This window comes from Liolophura sinensis, chromosome 6 (genome assembly GCF_032854445.1).
Source record: "Liolophura sinensis isolate JHLJ2023 chromosome 6, CUHK_Ljap_v2, whole genome shotgun sequence".
NCBI lineage: Eukaryota > Metazoa > Mollusca > Polyplacophora > Chitonida > Chitonidae > Liolophura > Liolophura sinensis.
Window position 1 is genome coordinate 5,895,494 of NC_088300.1, and position 20,376 is coordinate 5,915,869.

A 20,376-nucleotide genomic window follows, 5' to 3' on the forward strand; every position below is an offset into this window, starting at 1 on the left:
CCTAAGGACGTGTGTTTGAGATTATTTGTAGCCAAATTTAGTACTGTATCCCTGTGGATCGCTGAAAAACACGCGCAGGACTATCCGAAGTCACAGTCTTATAGGGCCACGGATGAACTGGAATCGAACAGGAATACAGAGCAGTCGAGTCTCACCTTTTCAACCCATTCCCCTTCGGGAATATCAGTGGCAACTTTGGCCTTTATGTCCACTCGACTACTGATCAGGTCAGCACGAAACCATTAGAATTTATTGATTTGATACTAGTTTAAGGTCATAGAGGTGGAAACTAAAATGCCAGGAACAAACTACTGACCCTTTGGCAAGTAACACACAGTTTCACCTGTAGTGCGAGCTCAAGATGTGTCATATTTGTGAACGACAAGTCCTTCCACCCCCAACCCCCTATAAAGCGGCCCTATGAGCCGTAACGACCAATTGCCGCAAAGAACAGCCTGTTCTGAGATGGGAATGAACGACTACCTCTTGTGTCCTGGTGAATGGAAGACCAGCGTTTTGGCCATACCCACATGATCGGCCCTAAACTAATATTAGGATCATGAGTAAATTGACGTGGACGCAATTTAAGTGAATTATAATTTTGAAAGAATGTTACACAGAGTAGAAAACAGTACATTAAACAAAAAATTATAGAGAGGTCGCATGACATTTATTTTAAACTTTCATTTGACATACAGACTGCATAAAACCACACAAAATATGGATACTACAAAGAAGATTCAGCTAGAATTACAGAGCATGATTAAAATATGATCTACATGTATGTGCATATCACACATACCAAACATCACTTAAATTTAACTGGAAAACAAACAAAACTAAAGCCCAAAAAAATAGAACTTAAAAAGTTTCCAATTTCATATTTTCATGAAAAGCTGTTATAAACTCATATCTGGCCTTAACACACAATTGCTTTACAACACTAAATTTAAGGCCTAAAATAGTAAGAGAAAGAATTTAGTCCACTGTTAGCTAGCAAGTAACTGCATTTACTGTTTGCCAGCGCTTATTATGATACAAGCTGGTTTCATATTCCAGCATTCATTCCATATCAATACATAACAAGGCCTTTCACACCCGTATTCACTCTGTGATATTTACAAAGACAGCTAGATGCTATGATCATCTACCAGTTATCCGTACTGTGGCCAAGCAGGTGGACTTATTAGGTGTGGAGCTATCACTTTTCTTGGGCTTCTTGGGGTGAGGGCCTCTTGGAGGTCCACCTGGGTTGTTGTATTGGGGGAACTGTTGACCCCCTGGGGGAGGCTGGTATGTCTGGTGATGAGGGTAGTTTGCTTGTCCATACTGCTGATTGTAGTTATATTGTTGTTGTTGTGGTTGTGCTGGTGGTGGTGGATGCTGATAGGACTGACTGCCTCCAGGAAAGGGTAACCTGGGATCATAGCCTGGGGCTTGTGGCTGGGTGGAGGTGGGTACAGGGGGAGGGTAGCTCCGAGGGGGAGGTGGGTAGTTAGGATAAGATTGTGTGTGAGGGGGGTAGGGCTGCGCAGGAGGAGGGGGGTTGCTGGTGTAAGGTTGGGGCTGATAGCCTGGGGGTGGCTGGTACACCTGGTTGTAGTCATGAGGTTGTTGGGGTGGTGGTTCTGTGTAATTCGGGTTTGATCCTTCCCCACCTGTGATCAGCGACTGGATGGACTGACTGCCCTCCTGTGACATAAATGATGAGGAATACATCTGTGATGATACATAAGGATTGTACTGGGTGAAACCGTTATCTCCCCCTTGATACGCCTGGTGGCTACCAGGTGGCCCAGCTGGGTGGGTAGCAGGTGCTGTGGATGGGTGTGATGTGGGTACTGACTGGGTGGTGGCAGGTGGGGCTCCAGAGTATGTGCTGGGTGGGCCACTATATGGAGCAGATGGTGCATGGCTAGACTGGGGAGCCTCTACACGTCTCTTCGGTTCTCTTCTTCCCAAATCCTCCTTAGACGTACTACGTGAAGGTCCTCTCTCATTGTCAAGTTTTGGGGCTTTCCCACCACTGGAGTTCTCTACAAATGCAAAAGATCTGATCTGATTTGATCTGATTTGTGTTCTACTACATACTCGAAAATACTTCACTTACATGTACATGAATGTAGTTAGCATTATGGTGGGAGGAAACCAGGCACGGTCCAGGGCAAAACAAATGCAAAAGATTAATACAGTATACTTGAATGTAGCTGAATGCCAGACTCAACAAAAGCTTTACCAATTCACTGAATGGCAGTCAGCCCCAGAAAACTAGAGTGCTAAGAATGATCACTTTGATATTCACATAAACCTATACAGAAAGATGCATTGGGATTTAAAAATACTTTAGATCACCCCACTCACATAAATACTGTTAAATTAACATGACCTTGGGTGTTCTGTTTGAGCATTAACACAGTAGTATATGTACAAGTATGGGTCACTTACTGCCTTGTGAAGACGGCAGACTCTCATCCAGTGGGGAGCTCTGAAATAAGGAATCAATCTGGATTATCTCAAGTATGTTTGTATAAATACAGAGGAAAAGAAACTAGAATTTGTCTTTTAACATGCTGTCTCAAAAACTTGTCAGATGACAGCGAAAGGAAGGAATGATTCTCATTGTCTCACCGGTGATGGTGGCACAGGGAAGATCAAAGTGGCACAGGGAAGAACAAAGTGGCACAGGGAAGATCAAAGTGGCACAGGGAAGATCAAAGTGGCACAGGGAAGATCAAAGTGGCACAGGGAAGATCAAAGAATTATTATAATCTGGATGTCCCAAATACCCCCCTTACATCAACCAACATTTCCCAAAATAAATTTGTGGTGTGCATTGATTGCACTACTAGTACATCCAGTTTGAATGGAGAAATTTGGCAATCAGAAGAGTTGCCAGTGTACATGAAAATCCATTACTGCACCAAGTACAGTTCACTGTACAGTTACACTGATCTATAAATGTCTTATTTTATTAAGGCAGGTCACAGGATTACACTTTTAGATGAACAGACATAAACATCTGACCAACTGCCAAACAACAAACCTACAGAGCCTTCTAAATATTCTGAGGAACAGAGATGATAGTCTATCCCATAAGTTTTACCCCAATTATGTGAAAACTACACCTGACCGTAGTGGAACACGACAGATGGCAGCTACTTACATTACGGGTTCTCTTGGCAGAGGGCTGAGGCCTCTGTGAGGGTGTCATGGGGGGAGACTCCTCCCTCTTCTGGGATTTGGAGGAGTACAGGTCCAATACTTGATGGCAGATATCTGAGGGTGAGTGAACGGAACAGTGGTTGTAAAGAGCTCACTTGTTCTTGAGTCAACTCCATACAGATAGTTACATGTGGAATAATGTGGCAGTGTGTCTGACGGCTGCAAGAAAACACTGTTAAATGACTGAGAGCATTTCAGCATGTGTACATACTAACTGGAAATATTATGTTATTGCAGTGAAATACTTGGCCCACTTAAATTCCATACTGGCTAGGCAAGGCTGACAAAGCGTCCTCTACTGTTACATGTATTGTATGAGTTTTCTACTGTTACATGTATTGTATGAGTTTTTTGTTGTTACATGTATTGTATGAGTTTTTTGTTGTTACATGTATTGTATGAGTTTTTTGCTGTTACATGTATTGTATGAGTTTTTTGCTGTTACATGTATATGTAGCTGTAGTTGAAGCCTTCTGCAGAATTTGCCCAAAGAATATTTTTATCACAGAATTAAGAAACTTCACAAACAGGTGCGAACTTTTATAGCATCAGTATACATTGTACCTACAAATGTGTATCATTCAAGGCTTCAGTATCCACTTTTGTCACCGCTACAATTAGACTTCCACTGACTTCCTCAGGGCAAGAAGGAAACACAGAAAAACTTTTGCTGAAAACTGCTGTTGTGACAGAAGGAAACCCTCTTCTTACTATTTAAAAGTCCTCTCTGCTGGTAATTAACAATGTGTCTTGAGTGAACTAATTGCATACATTCTTTTAAAAGTGCATAAATTAGTGAAGTAAGGTCTTTTTCATGTTCACCTGACAATACTATCTACATTTAATGCTCTCTATATTTCAGGTACTGCTGTGAGCTTATAATAACTGTTCCTCACATACAGAAGGCCTAAAGTCACGGCAGCCTTTCAATAAAGTTCTTACCCTCAATAAGTTCCTGTGATAGATCCTCCACTAAGCCTTCCCACCATTTAAGTTTGGAGCCCTGGGGTTTACCCACCCAGTCCTGGATATCCAGCTTGGAGAGCCGTGTGGCCAGGTAGAGCATGGCTACAGATATAATGTCTGGCTCCCACTGCAGGCTTAGCATAGTGCACATGCTACAATCAGACAAATATACATCTCAAGTACTCTGGTATGGGTAATCTATAACATGGACATACGATATCAAAACAGAAATACATGAATGAATATAAATAATTTTGTAGTTTGAAATAAGATAATTATTTTAACATTTTAAGTTGATGCCACTTAACTGAAAACTGATGAAAATCACCCACCACCATTTACAGCCCATGTTATGGAAAAGCCTTTATACACGCAGGCAACTATGTGTACATGTGTTCTTACACACTGAACAGTGACAAAGGGCCACTAGCACAAAGAGATCACAGGCGTTAACTTGACTGTAAATCACTAAGATTATGTTGGTAGCCCTAAAATAAAATTGACACTCGTAGTGTTAAAATACAATCGAAAGGGCTGTAAGCTATGATAGTCGTAGTTTACAATGAAAAATTACAATCTGCTTGACACTGTTGAATAGACTTAGAATGGTACACCACTTTTATGTACAGGTCATGGTTGGCTTAAGATGGCTATTGTAACTCTGAAAAGTTACTATCACCTTATAACACCCCTTCGCATAATTAGTCAAACTCATTTTTACTACCCATTGTAACGTCAATGCAGGGTTTACAATTGATTGTAACGATATTTTTGTGCAAGTGGGCCCTTGGAAATAAATGTAACACAAAGACTTCATAACCTTTATAGTATACAGAACAGTTTCTCTGTTCAAAGCAACCAGCATTCTCAACATACTGTGAAAAAAGATAATGTGAATTAATTTTCATTATCAAGAAATGAGTCAAAATGATTTCCTTCCAATGTTGAAAATTACAATGTACATAAACTAAATAAGTGTTTTTAGTACATGTGTGAACACTGCTCACCTGTCATTAATGAATGTCCATGCCATTTGTACCACCTTCTGAATCTTCTGCTTGTCACCTAATGTACAAAATACGATTTATACAGCACATTGTTTTTTATATATTTCCAGTAAGTTTACACTGAAAACTAGATTACTTCCCTAATATGATGACAATCCTGTTCATTGTTAGAGAAAGAGCCAGGGAAATACACAGACTAGGATATTTCAGTATGCAACCAAATGTCAGAGACTAACAGTGTTGAGTAAAGCCATGAGCAACTTAACGACTGTCAATACATTTTACAAGTGAATATAATAGAGGCATGTACATCTTTAACACCTGTACTGTATACATGTATTTCCATGACAACACACTCTTACTGCAAATGCCACCAAAGCATATTGCTATTCATTGAGAGTGATTCCTCTTACACAAGAACAAATTTGCAAACGCTTGGACGTCCTGGGGGAAAACAGTTGATGCCATCTTGCATCCAGGTCCCTTGTTACGTAAACAGAGTAGTCAGAGCTAATACCTCATGTTAGTTTATAGCATCATTTTTTTCTTCTAGAACATGATGCCAGTATTGGTACAACACAAGATGAACTGACCTTTGAGCTGCTTGGCATAGTGTAGCAATCTTGTGTAGGGATGTTGGACCTGAAGGTCAAACTTTATTGTTTGGAGAAGGATCCGCTCCAAGGTCATAACCTCCTCCTGCCAAACAAGGAATACGTTCTTATGGTAAGAAACGGGACCTATCTCAGTTATGTTATCTTTTTATCAGGTAGTGTGGTACTACAAGTTCAGTTTTCCTTCCTATCATTTTTGAAAAACTGTGTCCATGTCCTGAGCTTCTGTGGGTTGGAATGACTTCGCTGTTTGATACTGATTGGCTGACGGATACAAACCACATGGTGATAATGGCATGGAAGTATAGTGGGTTACTTTTGGAAATCATATCCAAACCCATGACGCTACCCACAACAGTTGTACAGTGGCATTTCTGAAACCACCTCTTTAAAAACATGGAACAAAGTCATAGTAACAGTACCTCTGAGTTTTATATTCTATGACAGCAAACATTAAGGAATTTAGAGCCATCTGACTTTTGAAAATTGCTACAGCACACTTGACATCAAATTCCACGATATTTCAGGACAAAACCATTAAAATTTTAAATTCACTGATATTCCAGTGTCTGGACGAGGCAGTTGCATTTTCGCTGAATTCCAGATTTTCCCTGATCAGTGCGAATCCTGTGAACCAAACAAGTGAGGTGGGAGCAAGACTCAAACACATCACTTGATTAGTCCAGGTCTTGTCATGTACACGTTCCAAAAAGGTCTCATTAGGCCATCTTGATAAGCGAGGCCTCAGAAAATCAACATTCATAGTTGGTACATGTACACTGTATGTATAAATAATTGCTTGCTATTTGGTGGATTCCAGCTTGGGAAATGAGTTTGGGTGTGATGTGAGAAAGCGTGGATACAGGTGATGAACTGAGAAGATCTGAATACAGGTGATGAACTGAGAAAGTGTGGATACAGGTGCTGAACTGAAAAAGTGTGGATACAGGTGATGAACTGAGAAGTGTGAATACAGGTGATGAACTGAGAAAGTGTGGATACAGGTGCTGAACTGAAAAAGTGTGGATACAGGTGATGAACTGAGAAAGTGTGGATACAGGTGATGAACTGAAAAAGTGTGGATACAGGAGCTGAACTGAGAAAGTGTGGATACAGGTGCTGAACTGAGAAAGTGTGGATACAGGTGATGAACTGAAAAAGTGTGGATACAGGAGCTGAACTGAGAAAGTGTGGATACAGGTGCTGAACTGAGAAAGTGTGGATACAGGTGCTGAACTGAGAAACTGTGAATACAGGTGCTGAACTGAGAAGTGTGGATACAGGTGCTGAACTGAGAAAGTGTGAATACAGGTACTGAACGGAGAAAGTGTGAATACAGGTGCTGAACTGAGAAAGTGTGGATACAGGAGCTGAACTGAGAAAGTGTGGATACAGGTGCTGAACTGAAAAAGTGTGGATACAGGTGATGAACTGAGAAGTGTGAATACAGGTGATGAACTGAGAAAGTGTGAATACAGGTGCTGAACTGAGAAGTGTGGATACAGGAGCTGAACTGAGAAAGTGTGGATACAGGTGATGAACTGAGAAGTGTGAATACAGGTGATGAACTGAGAAGTGTGAATACAGGTGCTGAACTGAGAAAGTGTGAATACAGGTGCTGAACTGAGAAAGTGTGAATACAGGTGCTGAACTGAGAAAGTGTGAATACAGGTGCTGAACTGAGAAAGTGTGGATACAGGTGCTGAACTGAGAAAGTGTGGATACAGGTGCTGAACTGAGAAAGTGTGAATACAGGTGATGAACTGAGAAAGTGTGGATACAGGTGCTGAACTGAGAAAGTGTGGATACAGGTGCTGAACTACTTACTCTTGGGTCTTCCCCAAATACAGAAAATTGTTGTTCTGTAAGAAGACTGCGACATGTTTTGATGATGTCTTTACATTTCTTTGGTGTTTCTTCAACTTTTCCAGCTAGGAACAAACAGCAAGCACCAGTTACCTGAAGTTAAAAAGACAAAGAAAGATGCTTGTAACAAATGAACTTGTAATATAACACTTACATTTAGTACATTTGTCGAAACATTGTAAGCAATTGCTTTGAAATCCTGGCTAATAAGAAAAGCCTGTGCAATGGATTCAGGTGTGCTTGTGCTTACCTGAAGGTATTAAGCACAAAATGTTTGTCTAAACAACTGCAACTGATAAGTTACTTACATAACGATGGAACTCTTTAAATGAATGGAACATGTAGAACCGATGAAAATAGACAACTCCTGTGGCACAGGAATCATAACGTCTGAGAAAGAAGTCAAGGAGAAAACAATGTCTACGATAAACCATTATCATCATGATGATGCCCTCATTTAACCAGTATGCTGGATTTAGATTATACAGTCCCTTAACGAAAATTAAATATTTGGTTAATTGCAAATTTTACATTAACACTAAGAAAAGCTTCTGCGTGGTAGCAATTTTGAGAGAAACCCAAATGACCTGATAGTGCCTTAGTGAGTTATTTAAAACCTCCCTCTATCTTTGAATACCTTTCACACTCAGGCATCAGAAAAGTGTTGCCTATATTGTTGAAGTTGATTCAAAGCAAACCCTTTGGCTTAACACAATCATAACCATCTGCATATTGGACATCTATAAAGGATACAATCCTAATTTTGTTCCGGCATCAAAGATGAACCTTGCCCCCTCTCGTCGGTAGCGTGCCTCTGTGTTAGGGTCAATGTTATCCAAAAATGATGGGGTGTTCCGCAACTCTTTCTTCTCATAATACCAGCAAGGCATACTGGTAACAATTCCTTCAAAACTGCAAAAGACAAATAGAATCAAATCTTGTTCTAAATTCTAGGTTGAAATTCCAGAAACTATTCTTATCGACAGGCCCACATATAACAAAACAGTGTATCTGATGTTTTGATTAGACGAGGTGATGGAGGTTAGGCGACTAGTGGGGTAGACAAGGTGTAGCACATGGTGCCTATTTTAACTCCACTCTTTATACAGGGCTGGCAGAGTATCATAGCCACAGCAGCAGCCAATGGTGAGCAACCATACACCTGGACACAACCGATGTGCCACTGGGACAAAATACCATTAATCTGGAAATACTAATGGTGGATTCAAGCAGATATATAATTCCAGGTAGGGAGACCAGTGGAAAAGTTGAAGGTTCAAGGCTTTATTTCTTGAATTTTGGAGACATTGTGTGGTGTCGGTTGGCAAAGAGTCGTTTCATACCTTTACTTCTTATATATACATGTATGTAGGAGGCTGGTATGTGGCATTTAGAGCCTATGAGAGATATGAGTTCTCGGGAGTTCTGCGTTGGGGCGTTTGCGCTTTTACCAGAAGTTTGGGTCAGAACCCTGGCGGTACACGCCCTTCACACATGCATATTGGACAAATGGAGCGTTTTCTAACCCCACCATCTGGCATATGCGCAAGTGCCCCCATGTGGAGTGTCCAAGAACTCGTATCTCTCATAGGCCTTATAGGGTTCATGGACTTGATTCAAGCGTCTGTTGAGAACAGAATTCTGTAACACAGATCAGAAGCTATAGACCATGTGATGCCCTTAGTAACATAGAAAACGGTTTTCCCAACGTTTTTCTACAGGAAAATGCCTGTTTCTGAATCGCTGTCAGCGATCTCGTATCCGTTGGATTTGTATAATTGTCAGCTTTCCAGAGTATTTGTGAAGTTATTTTGTACAACTAGTCACATGACCTCCAACTTCCGACACGCCTTACAGAATAGGATCTGGACGCAGATTCTATGTTTGGATTTTTATCGGCGGTTCACCAGGGCGCAACAGGCTCACTGGGATTAATGCCTTGTAGGTGAGGGCTACTGTCACATATGATGTTTACATGATTCAAACTTCCGTGTTATTTTGATTTCAAGAAATGCCATTACAACAGCCAAATTTTGCTCTGAAACTGATATAATATCTACTTCATTTGTCACTTTATGTATGGAAATTCAGCTAGTCTTGAGCAGTCATGCGGCATAACCTGTCATCGTGGCCACGAAAACTGGACCATTTTCAACATTCAGAAACGTGAACATATTTATGAATGGAAAATCGCATATAGTCAGTAATATCACTAAAAAACACATGAATTGCAATGTTTAAACATTTATTAATACACTTAAACAACATGAGTACACAACTAACACTGATTCTCACTTAAAATCTAAACTTACCTCTCACCTTTCACAGTGTACAACTCGGCTCCGGCGGACTTTGCGGACGTTTGCGGAAGTCATAGCACGGTTATCTCCCCTCGACCATGTGAGCTCAAACTTTGTTGCCGTTTTTGTTGCGATGTCAGGCGCAGAGTGTGCCACTGTAATTACCTTACATTTCTTAAATTGATCTTTTTCTTCGTCACAGATAAAACTCCTTTTCTTATACTGGCCGTTGGAGTCTCGACGATTCCAGCGTTGATTTCGTAGGCTGATGGTGGCATTCACCGAGGGGCGTATACCTTGGAAGCCTTCATGGCTTTAACAAATCTATTCTAAATTTGAGTACGGACGTGATTTATAATCAGTGGTAGGGCCTTTTTTCAAGTAACATTTTTGAAAAGGTAGCCTACGACTTTTAGACATACTATGTAGGCCTACGTACAGGCTTCGAAGATTTTTGGGAAACCCTCCGTTTAGAGATATCATACCGTTGATAAGAGGATCGAGAGCTCCCCGTTCAGTATCATTCTCCTGATACCATAAAGGTAGGCGAAACCTGTACCATGCATGTTTTCGCATTGTGCTGCTTTCGTTTGGTTACGCGTTGTCATTGGTTTACAAGTTCATTATGTCCCTCGCTGAGTAGGCCTACTGTTTGAACTAGCAAGTGCTACTCATGTAGGCACCTAGTCTTTTGGAGTCCACACTAACGAACTTGGTGTTGATCGACTGCTCTCCCAAGACTTCATGCTATCGTATATACGCCCTTTGCCAATTATGATGCAAAATTGTCATTCAAGTTTGCATGAATTTGATCCGCTCGCATAGGCCTATACTTGCAAAGTGAACATGGCGGACGCTCTCACGATTAGGTCACCAACCACACGTTGTCTTGTATGAATGCACCTGTATCACAACTTAAAAACGTAGCTATAATTTATTTCATATTTTTTTGCTTCAAATCTATATCTGCAACACGAATCACGATTGTACAACACGTGCATGTCGTCATTGATTATCCACGGAATGTCTTTTGCAGCATCAGACTCGACTGTTCTGCTTTACAGCCCATAATTGACCCGTCGTATATTCGCAAGTAATGCAATCAAAATCGAGCCGAATTAAGACGAAGCCTCTCAACCGCTCTGTTAGGTTTCATATTTTTTTTTTATTTTTTAGTGTGCGCTGTTTCTTAGCTGCTAATTAGAATGGCGAAAGTGTTCTTGCTGTTAAGTTGTGGAGGCGTGTCATCTAAAAATAGTAGGATCTGCGAACGTTCATATTGCGATGATTGACTGAATGGTTGGTTAGAGTTTAACCCCGTAATCATGCTTTGTTTTGTTATATATTACTGTAGTTTGTTGGAGTTAGGTTTATGGTTGATGAAGTAAACCAGCCTTATTAGCCAGGTACCTCACTAGGACTGTATTCCAACACGCGACTTGACTGGTTAAGGATGTATGCATGGATGCATCTTGTTAAAACTGGCACCTTTGACGGACTAATTCAGTTCTTCCAAATATCGGGTGTTTGACTCAAAGTATGAACAACTCTCACACAGTTGATAAATAAACCCCGTAATAATTGAACAAGCTGTGAAGTTTATTGGAAGCTTGCATATCGTATATTTTGAAACATCCTAACTAGCCAAACACTTGCCTCCATGCCTTTATATAACACAGAATCGCCCGCTTCCATAGTCCAGGTCACATGTATGTCTGGACCATACTTATGTGTGTAAGAATGAACGCTTGGGCATTTAGGAAAGGAACTATAGTTAAAGATACAACAGATATATAGAATTTCTGGCGAAATTCGGGTGTATATGAATAGAAATAAAATTTATGGTTTTTGGAGAAAATTGTCCGCGGACTCGTTCTCAAACCTTTCAGAGGCGTCTGAACCGCTTTTCAAGAGGTGCAATGAGAACCAGATACGCTTGCCCCTCTCCCCCTTTTTACATGTCAGGAAAAATAAAATAAAAAAAAGCATGTACTGCAGCGCCTCGTTGTAAAATTACAGTTCTTCCACATTTACTGTACTTAAATGAACAACAAAGACTAGATAAAAATCATTTTTTCTTAATCAAACAGATTAAGTGCCTATATATACATATATTATCGATTCTTACTGACCTATAACTGCCTCTGGCTAAATACACAGTTTTGGCTACTGTACAGTTTAGTCCTAGATTATCTTTTCACAATTAACGTGAAGTACGAAAGAGTTCAGACTTATATTATTTTGAAATTCTTTATTTTCTGTCGATCAGAAAAGGTTATTTTACCACGACTTTTACACAGTGAAAAAAATTTCGCCAAATACGATCATCTGTGGCTGTCAGTATAGAAGTCGAGGCCCGGATGTAACACTTCGAACCACGGAGCACTGTCAGTTTTCAACTCCGTACTTTTTTTAGACCCCGCGTCTCGAGGTGCCAATTAACTTTGAATAGCTGAAGACTTGCCTCTTTGACAAACTAAGGTAGCTGAGCGTCGTTATTCTTTAAAAGAATAAAAGTGGAGGGCGGATTGGTGAGAGGGATGGCATTTTAAAGTCTATCCCTGCAGACACTTACAGCTCTATATCGTTCAGACCCCATCTGTGGATGCCCCCAAAATGGGCTTGTTAGGCTTGTTAAAATATAACTACAAGATTCCACCAGTAACGTTCGGATAACAAGATATACCAAAAATTGCTTGGCACAATGTATAAAGACGATAGAAAATAATGTGGTCAGATAGATCAGTGTGTTCTAATGCCCTATAACACGTCTTATCCCGTGCAGCAGCTCGAAATAAACAAAGCAATCCCTAAAACATACAGCTCTTAAAAGAACTTTGACATGTTCTCACCATTCAAATACAAAGTCTTTATCAGGCAGTGTCCCTTGTGAGCTCCGAGCAGTTGCTTCCTACTGTATAGGGATTTAACCTTAGCGATTACGCATGGTAATCTGCTGATGGACTGTAGCGAGGCCTGCCTGGGGACAGGCATTGTATACAGATCAGATCTGTCATGCTCGTGGTTGTCTTCTTGCACTGGTAGCCTACTCCGGTAAGGCAAGCACACACAATCCTGTATAAATAGGGATCACCTTGGATTATCGTAGAGACGGGTGAAGTCTGATGGCCGAGAGAGCACAAAACGGCGAACATGGTGGTGTCCGGATGCTCCGCGTTTGTCTGTGCCCGTGGGCTCGGGACAGGGTGTGGTTCTTATAAGGACACGCCCCCCTGGGGTAGGTGGACGACCCCCATTCTGAGTACAAAAGATAAGATTATATGAAGCATGGGTATCAATGAATGTTTAGCATTCCTTCAGATGTTATAATATCTTACTGATCAAGTTACACTGACAGTTTGCTTGAAACATGTTTTGAGGATAATTCACAGCGGCTGGTAATAATTGAACTGTCTTAAATATTTCAGGAACGAAATGTTTCATTGGTGATTCATAAATGTACTGTTTCTTAATCTGCCTATTTCTATTCATGTCTAAAATTCATATTTTTATTTATCATTTTGGTGGAGTCATTAATCGATATGTCTAGAAACATTTTTAATTAACGAATTCACATCATTTAAATACGAAAGCGGAGACCAAAGATGTTTACCTCCAGTCGAAATCGCTTCAGTTTGTAAGATGAATTAACTGATCGTGTCTTTTCCTTAGCATCAAGTTTCTGAAAAAACGACGCCATTTTGTTTTCTAACTGCTCCAGGGCAGCCTGACTGGTTTCGTCATCAGTGACGTCATCGTGGTTGTCAGGTAGACTGTAATCAGCATGCTTAACGTCTGCGCCCTCTGTACTGACTGCTGTTGAACTTCTGGCGCTTATGTTCACCTTTATTATCTGGAGAGCGTGCAATACTGAGCGATAACTGTCGATTGTTGCACCCACATTAACCTTGGCATTCTTTGGCTGACTAATGGTTTTGAAAGCAACATGTTGCCCGAACGAATTTGCGCTGTGGGGCTGTGGGGACATTTTCTGCCTTGGTCCCGAGGGCGCGGTGTGTGGCCTGTCCGAGGGCGGTTTGAGTGCAGCATCCCGCCACCGTCGGACCATTTCAGGTATATTTCTACCTCTAGCACTTTTACCTCTGTGTGCACTTTTGGGCTTAACGTAACTGTGCAAATCCGAGCCTGCCAAAAGACGTATACTACGAGGGTGACGATGAGGTGCGGTGTGTGGACGTGAAATGCCCCGTGAGGATAGAGATGTTTTCCTGGTTCTGGATAAACCTCCATCACTGTGGATAACAAGACCACAACTAGGGTCTGAGTCTGAAAGTGCTAATGATGTTTGGGAAGAGTCATTGCTGCCAGTAAGACTCAACATTTTTGTCTGCGATCGATTTCTCGCCTTTGGTATAAAAGTCTTCATTTTTGCCGCCAGATGGAGCATGATCGGAATGTTTTGAGTTTCGATTCTTCGTATGATCTTTGTGAAAACTGTGGACCTTAATCTGTCGCCTGATTTGTTTTTCTTTCGTAACACCAGCCTCTCAAAGTTTTTGGTGTCTAATACGTAGATTTGTGTGTGCGCCATGCTGACAACAGTGTAAAGGTATGTCTCCAGACCAAGGATCACCTCGATGTCACCTGCCGAGTATAACCAGACAGATGAAAATCACCTTTGGAGACTACCCGGTAATCTTAAACAATTCAATTCTGTTGATTGTCATACATTAATTAGATACATCTATCTATGAGTCGAGGGGTTCGCGGAGCGGTTCATTATTCCTTAATTTAATCTGCCATAATACCATTCAATGAAAGGAAAAACTTTCGACAAGAAACAGAAGTAAACGCCATTATGTATCGACATTCATTGGCAGTCTTACCGAAGCATTCATTGTCCTGCAGAGAACAGACATGCGCAGTTCGGCTCATGTATCGCTGCTCGGAGGCACTGTAACCCTGTGTACGGCGCAGCCGGATGTGGTCTTGGATGAGGCCCAAAGTAATACCGTCTCTACTCACTGGTCTGGAAATCGATCAGTCAGACATTGGCATTGGTCCAATACTAAATTATCTCAATTTTAAACTTGTTAAAATGTATTATTTACAGCAATGTGTATAATTCATTTCAGTCATACACTCAGTAGCATGGAAAATATTATCTATTTCGAGTGTTACTTGTGTATAAAAATAAAACAGACTGGTTTATAGACCTGTTTTCAGGTAAGCTTTATATTCCTCAACACTTATCTTTATCAGTTACCCGTACACGGGCCCTACTTACTTTGATTTAACTTTTTGATCCGACATATCTCCAAATATTCTAGGATATTGACGGTAATGCTGAGACGTGTTCACATCAAGTTTTACCTGGCCGCTGGGAAAAGAAATGAACATTAATAGTTCATAATGTAATTGCCCTATAACCTTTAAATTTAATCATTTTTCTCGATTACAAGGCTAACCAATAACTTAGCATTTGAAATAAACGTTTTACACAATGATTGATCGTTATATCTGTACTGTGGGTACTGCGTGCATGTGCCAGATATCCGTGTGATCTGTATGGAAACGTATGCGGATTTTCATAGGCGACATCTCCTGTTAAGCAAGGTTTTGCTGCTATAGCCTGGGCGAGTCAGACTTGAAAACAAAGATAAAGTTGTAGGGTTATTGTCATCAGTGGATGATTTGTCATATCTTTGCATGAAATAGATGAGTGTTTCAGAAGCAGCAAATGAAGACTGGATATTGGTTTCAACTGGTGTTCATTGGCTTGAAGTCAGGCCCATACCGATAAAGAGTATGTGGTGGAAACATAACTGCTAGAGGCAATTGTCTTAGAAGAATTCACTCCTTTTGTATTTCTATGGACGGTAGTAGAAGCCATAGTCGTCTTGAGAAGATATAATATCGGTTTCAATTTTTGTGAATCAGTACTTGGACGGATGTAAAGGCTCAACGTCATAATTCTTTGAGATTAATAAGCTGTAAACAATTGGTGGTTTTTCGCATCAGTCCGGATGTACTCATCTTAATACATGGGATAAGGGGATGTTAGTTAATAGGACTGTCCAGCCTGTACATATAGGTAAACATGAACCTGTTTGCTATTGATGTACTGCTCTGCTGAATTCATGTATATGTTATCGCCGAGAAATTCAACTTTTCTGTGATCTCTTCTTCGTCCTAAGAATGGTAATCTTCTTTCAGTTGTTCAGTATAATGTCTTGTTGCTTGAGCTTGACTCTGGACGAAAGCCTAAGTGGTTTTGTATTAGAAACAATATCCTAGAAAACCAGCTTATTAGAAGTTTCACTAGTTAGGTCTTGATGCTGTATAGTAGTGTTAATATGTGGCACAACTTATATAGAGAAACCTAGCACACGATACATGGGTAAAAAAACTGGCCCAAGTAGACATATAGAGCACTTTTATCAGCCAATGAGTGGGTTGTCTCTGGCGTGGTAAGTAATCTTACCTGCTGATGAAGAACAATCCCCTCACAAGGTCACCCTGCTTCGTCACCACGGTATTAAACCTATACGTCTCCTTCCGTAGGCTCATTTCCACCAGTCGCTTAAGCTGTGGAGGCCAACGCCCAAACAATGGACTGTTGTTGATGAAGTCCTTCCGTATGTGATATTCTCTTTCTTCGTTGACCTTGAGGGCAGAAGAGCAATGCCTTCAAAATTGATAATGGCGAGCAGAGCACTTTTGTCTTAATTATAGTGACTGTATGCCCCCACTCCCCTCCCCCATACTGAATGCTCAATTCATAATGTGCATTCTTCAACTATGTTGTTTTGCAGACGTGTTCAGTATGTATAATTGTGGACCATCGCTAATCAGGCAAATACCATCTCTACAATTTAAAATTACCGAGGTCATATAGTAAAGAATACGTGGCTGATAAAGTGATATGGTTCATGTGATACTTAGTGTCTTACCCGAAGAGTTCTGTTGAAGAGATCCTTTCCTATCACGAGGAGATCTGTCATCTGGTCAGCGATGACCGTGGCGTTCCTCACCTCATCTTCCGCCATCAGAGCCATCTCACCAAACCGTTTCCCAGGCTCTGTATGGCAACAAGTTATTATATTTTCATATGACAGACCGAGTAGTTAAGGTAGCTAAACAAGTATTACTAATAAAAAGAAGTAAATTAAAGCCACCTTAATGCATGATCAATAATGTCTACAACTACAACTGACGGATAGAATTTATTACTTAACTCATGAAAATGACAAAGAATGAAGACAGTGTTGAGTATATTGTATTAACCTTGTTTCCATGTCCACTGGTTGCTCAGAAAAGAACATAAAATGAGCCATGAGTAACACTATTTTGACAGCTTTTAATGGACAAGACCTTTAATGGACTACGACCTAAAAAACAAAAACACTTGATGTCACATCTTCTATATCAAACTAACCGAAATTGATGATGAACTTCCCAAACTTTGACCGATCCAGTGATCCCCCTTGTTGTGATTCCAAGCCCACCCTTGCTGCCACCGTCTCCTCGGGATTTGGTAAGTCATCCACTACAAAGTTATCGACGAAGACGGACGCACGTCCGGTCAGTATTATATACATGCTGAAACAATATGATGCCAAATTCAATCTTCATGCTCTTAACGCAGTCATGGCGTTACAATGAAGTGTTCAGCGCGAGACACAGCCATACAATTTGTCACCCGGCAAATCGTGTTTTTCTCTAGCTCTTTGTGTTGTCCGTATGTAGCGATAATGTACACTTGAAAATGGGGATACATGTAATACTGGATTTGTTTAACCAGTCTCTTTCTTGAACGGCAAATTTTCCGAATTTCCTGCTTGTATTGTTTTTCATTGGGTCTTGGTGACAAGAGCTCGCCAGCGCTCTGCTGTGTGGCTTTATATAAAGTGTGCCGAAGACCTCTTGTATGCCACCAATATGGTGGTTGTAATACGTAGGGCTGTTCGCCCGTAATTGGTCAAATATCAGCGCATTGATTTAGGCATTGCGGTTCACTCCAACGATAAAATTGCAATCCTGAGTATTGCATTACACAAAAATCAAATGAAAATCAAACAAAAACACATCTCCCTATGTGCACCTTTTACATTACTGATAATGAATTTGTTTCCGGTGTGGTCGTGTAATTATATTGTGTACTGTGAACTATACTTACAAGAAGCCTTTGTCTCCCTGTTGGACAATCACATCATCGCGCACTGACCGTTGATACTCGCAATGCTTGATTATATCATACAAACAACCTGCAATGCAAGTAGACGTATGTGGTATACGAATATCTGCCTGACACCTATAAATGTGATATATAGGGGTCTTTGGTATCTTTGGTACCTGCTCAGTTGCTTAGTGCGACTGGGGCATCTAGAGAAAAAGACAATCAGACATTAATCGTCAGGAATGAAAAGATGGATGATTACAGGTGAAAAATTCCTGGATTATAAATTCCAAAATCCATGTTTCAGAATTAAAATTCCGAATGGGAAGAGTCTTCACATATGTCTTCGATACCGTGAACTGTGTTTTTGGCTCACATTTTTCAACAGAAACATAGAATTACTAATAGCTGCTGACATACACGTCGTGACAATGTTGCTCACAAATGCGTACATGCAAACTTAACCGTGGGAAATGTGGAATTGTACATAGCAAACACAAACAGCTACTGACACAACACACCAGAAGTCTTGGTGGCTTTGTTCACTGATGCCTGTACAACAAGTTTCGTTACTGCGGTAGTGCTATTGTTTGATCTTAGTTTCTGAACTAATAACTTGTGATACAGAATACAGTCAGCATAGAATATGGAGGATCCAACGATTGCTGGGAAGAGAGATGTGCTCGGGCAATAACCGTTCTGAAATCATTCATTCTGTCTACAAAACGAAATAAGAGAAAACGGCCGTCAACAGGCTTGTACACAAATATAGGTCCCGTTTAAGACGGATTCCGTATAGTCTGTCTTCTTTATATCCAAGGCAGATGGATTTATTTAGGTCTACCACAGACAGTGCACGTTACCAACTGGAGTACTTATGTACTTTTGATAGATGGAACATCCGAATTTCCCATGCTTGACCCTAAATGTCCTGACTCGATTATAAGGTTCCGCCAAGCTCTGATCACAACGCCTCAACGGAGATAGCCGAAAGCATAAAAGTAGACTTGAAAATAAACATGCTATCAAACAAGGTGAGCCATAAGTAATTTAGAATGAACAGAATAGTGTAAATGCTATATAATATAATATAACTGGTGCATTACTGATCACCTCGATTGGCTGACATTTCATTAGCACCCTGAACATGATCGACTGATAGGTAGCTGCCACTTATAACACAATCCTGTTGAAAAGCGCAATCGACGCAAAATGGATTCCTACTCACGGAGTTACTGTTTGAATAGGATCAATCAACGCCAAGACGATAACTTATTTGAGTAGTACATGCTGCCTCAGCTATAACCGTAACCGATATGACAGGTGTTAGATTAGCAACGTTCTATTCACATTCATTTCATATGTAATAATAAATACAAATCCTTCATTCTTCAATCTAGTATATAACTTTTTTTTCGCACAACAGACATTTATGTTTCAACAATATGTTTCAAAAGTGAAAAAAAGGAAATTTCATTTCTGAAAAGCATCGCGCGTTATCTTCACGGCAGAACAAATAGAAATGGGTAAAGACTTGTCGTGGTAAATTTAATCCTGTTCAAAATTTTTGTCCCTGTCGTAAGTTCAAAAAATTAATTCCGAAGCGAATATTAAAACAAATGCCGTATATTGGTATTATATAGTGACTGGAATCACTGCAAATATATGTAATATGATCTTAGTGTTAACTGGTTAAGTAGGAAAGCACCACTTTCATGAAATTTCGTATGTAAGTTTTTTTTGTAACTATAACATGAATCCGATTGCCTTATATTTCTATATCCTGGTCAGATTATATTCCAACCTTAATTGAGACTGGTGGCCTGTGTTTGGCGTTGATACGTAACGGTACATACCTCGGTCCAAATCCCGGAACACTTCGCAATGCCTCTTTAACAAAGGTATGGCCAGTTCTATCTCAATGCCTCTTCTCTGGTCTGAAGGCTTGCAAATCAAACTTGTTATTTTCTCTACAGCCATTTTCACCCGCGGATCCGCGTGAATCTGAATGTGAAGTGAGGATCAGAGAGAGTTGCTCATAGTGTCATTTCTGAGTACCCCACCTACTCGGTATCACTGTTTTTGTTATAACTTTCCTGCGATGATTCAGTTTTCTGAGCACTCACGAATGACATTCAACCCATGTTAACGCTTTGTCAGTGAACTAAATCTGTATAAAGTGCAGACCTATAGTGAGTAGCTCGCTAGAAGCTTATAATCACCTGTTACAAGGTGGAATACAGCGAGTAATTGTCCACACT

General features: G+C 40.5%; 2 protein-coding genes across 2 annotated transcripts; both read right to left on the reverse strand.

The window, feature by feature from the left end:
* Window positions 1-616: 616 nt before the first annotated feature.
* Window positions 617-10,021, reverse strand: LOC135468515 (cyclin-K-like). The gene is made up of 10 exons (XM_064746803.1): window positions 9,988-10,021; window positions 8,429-8,587; window positions 7,984-8,065; window positions 7,637-7,768; window positions 5,789-5,894; window positions 5,196-5,253; window positions 4,165-4,340; window positions 3,164-3,276; window positions 2,446-2,485; window positions 617-2,036 (listed from the first exon to the last, which is right to left on the reverse strand). The coding sequence occupies exons 2-10, from the start codon at window positions 8,563-8,565 to the stop codon at window positions 1,144-1,146; spliced, it is 1,737 nt and encodes a 578-aa protein (XP_064602873.1). The 5' UTR covers window positions 8,566-8,587; window positions 9,988-10,021; the 3' UTR covers window positions 617-1,143.
* Window positions 10,022-13,065: 3,044 nt separating this feature from the next.
* On the reverse strand, window positions 13,066-20,095 carry LOC135466215 (uncharacterized). Its single transcript, XM_064743618.1, has 9 exons — window positions 19,972-20,095; window positions 18,116-18,203; window positions 17,375-17,538; window positions 16,890-17,017; window positions 16,421-16,602; window positions 15,224-15,316; window positions 14,823-14,965; window positions 13,589-14,580; window positions 13,066-13,233 (listed from the first exon to the last, which is right to left on the reverse strand). Exons 1-9 carry the CDS (start codon window positions 20,093-20,095, stop codon window positions 13,066-13,068), a joined length of 2,082 nt encoding a protein of 693 aa, XP_064599688.1.
* Window positions 20,096-20,376: the final 281 nt, after the last annotated feature.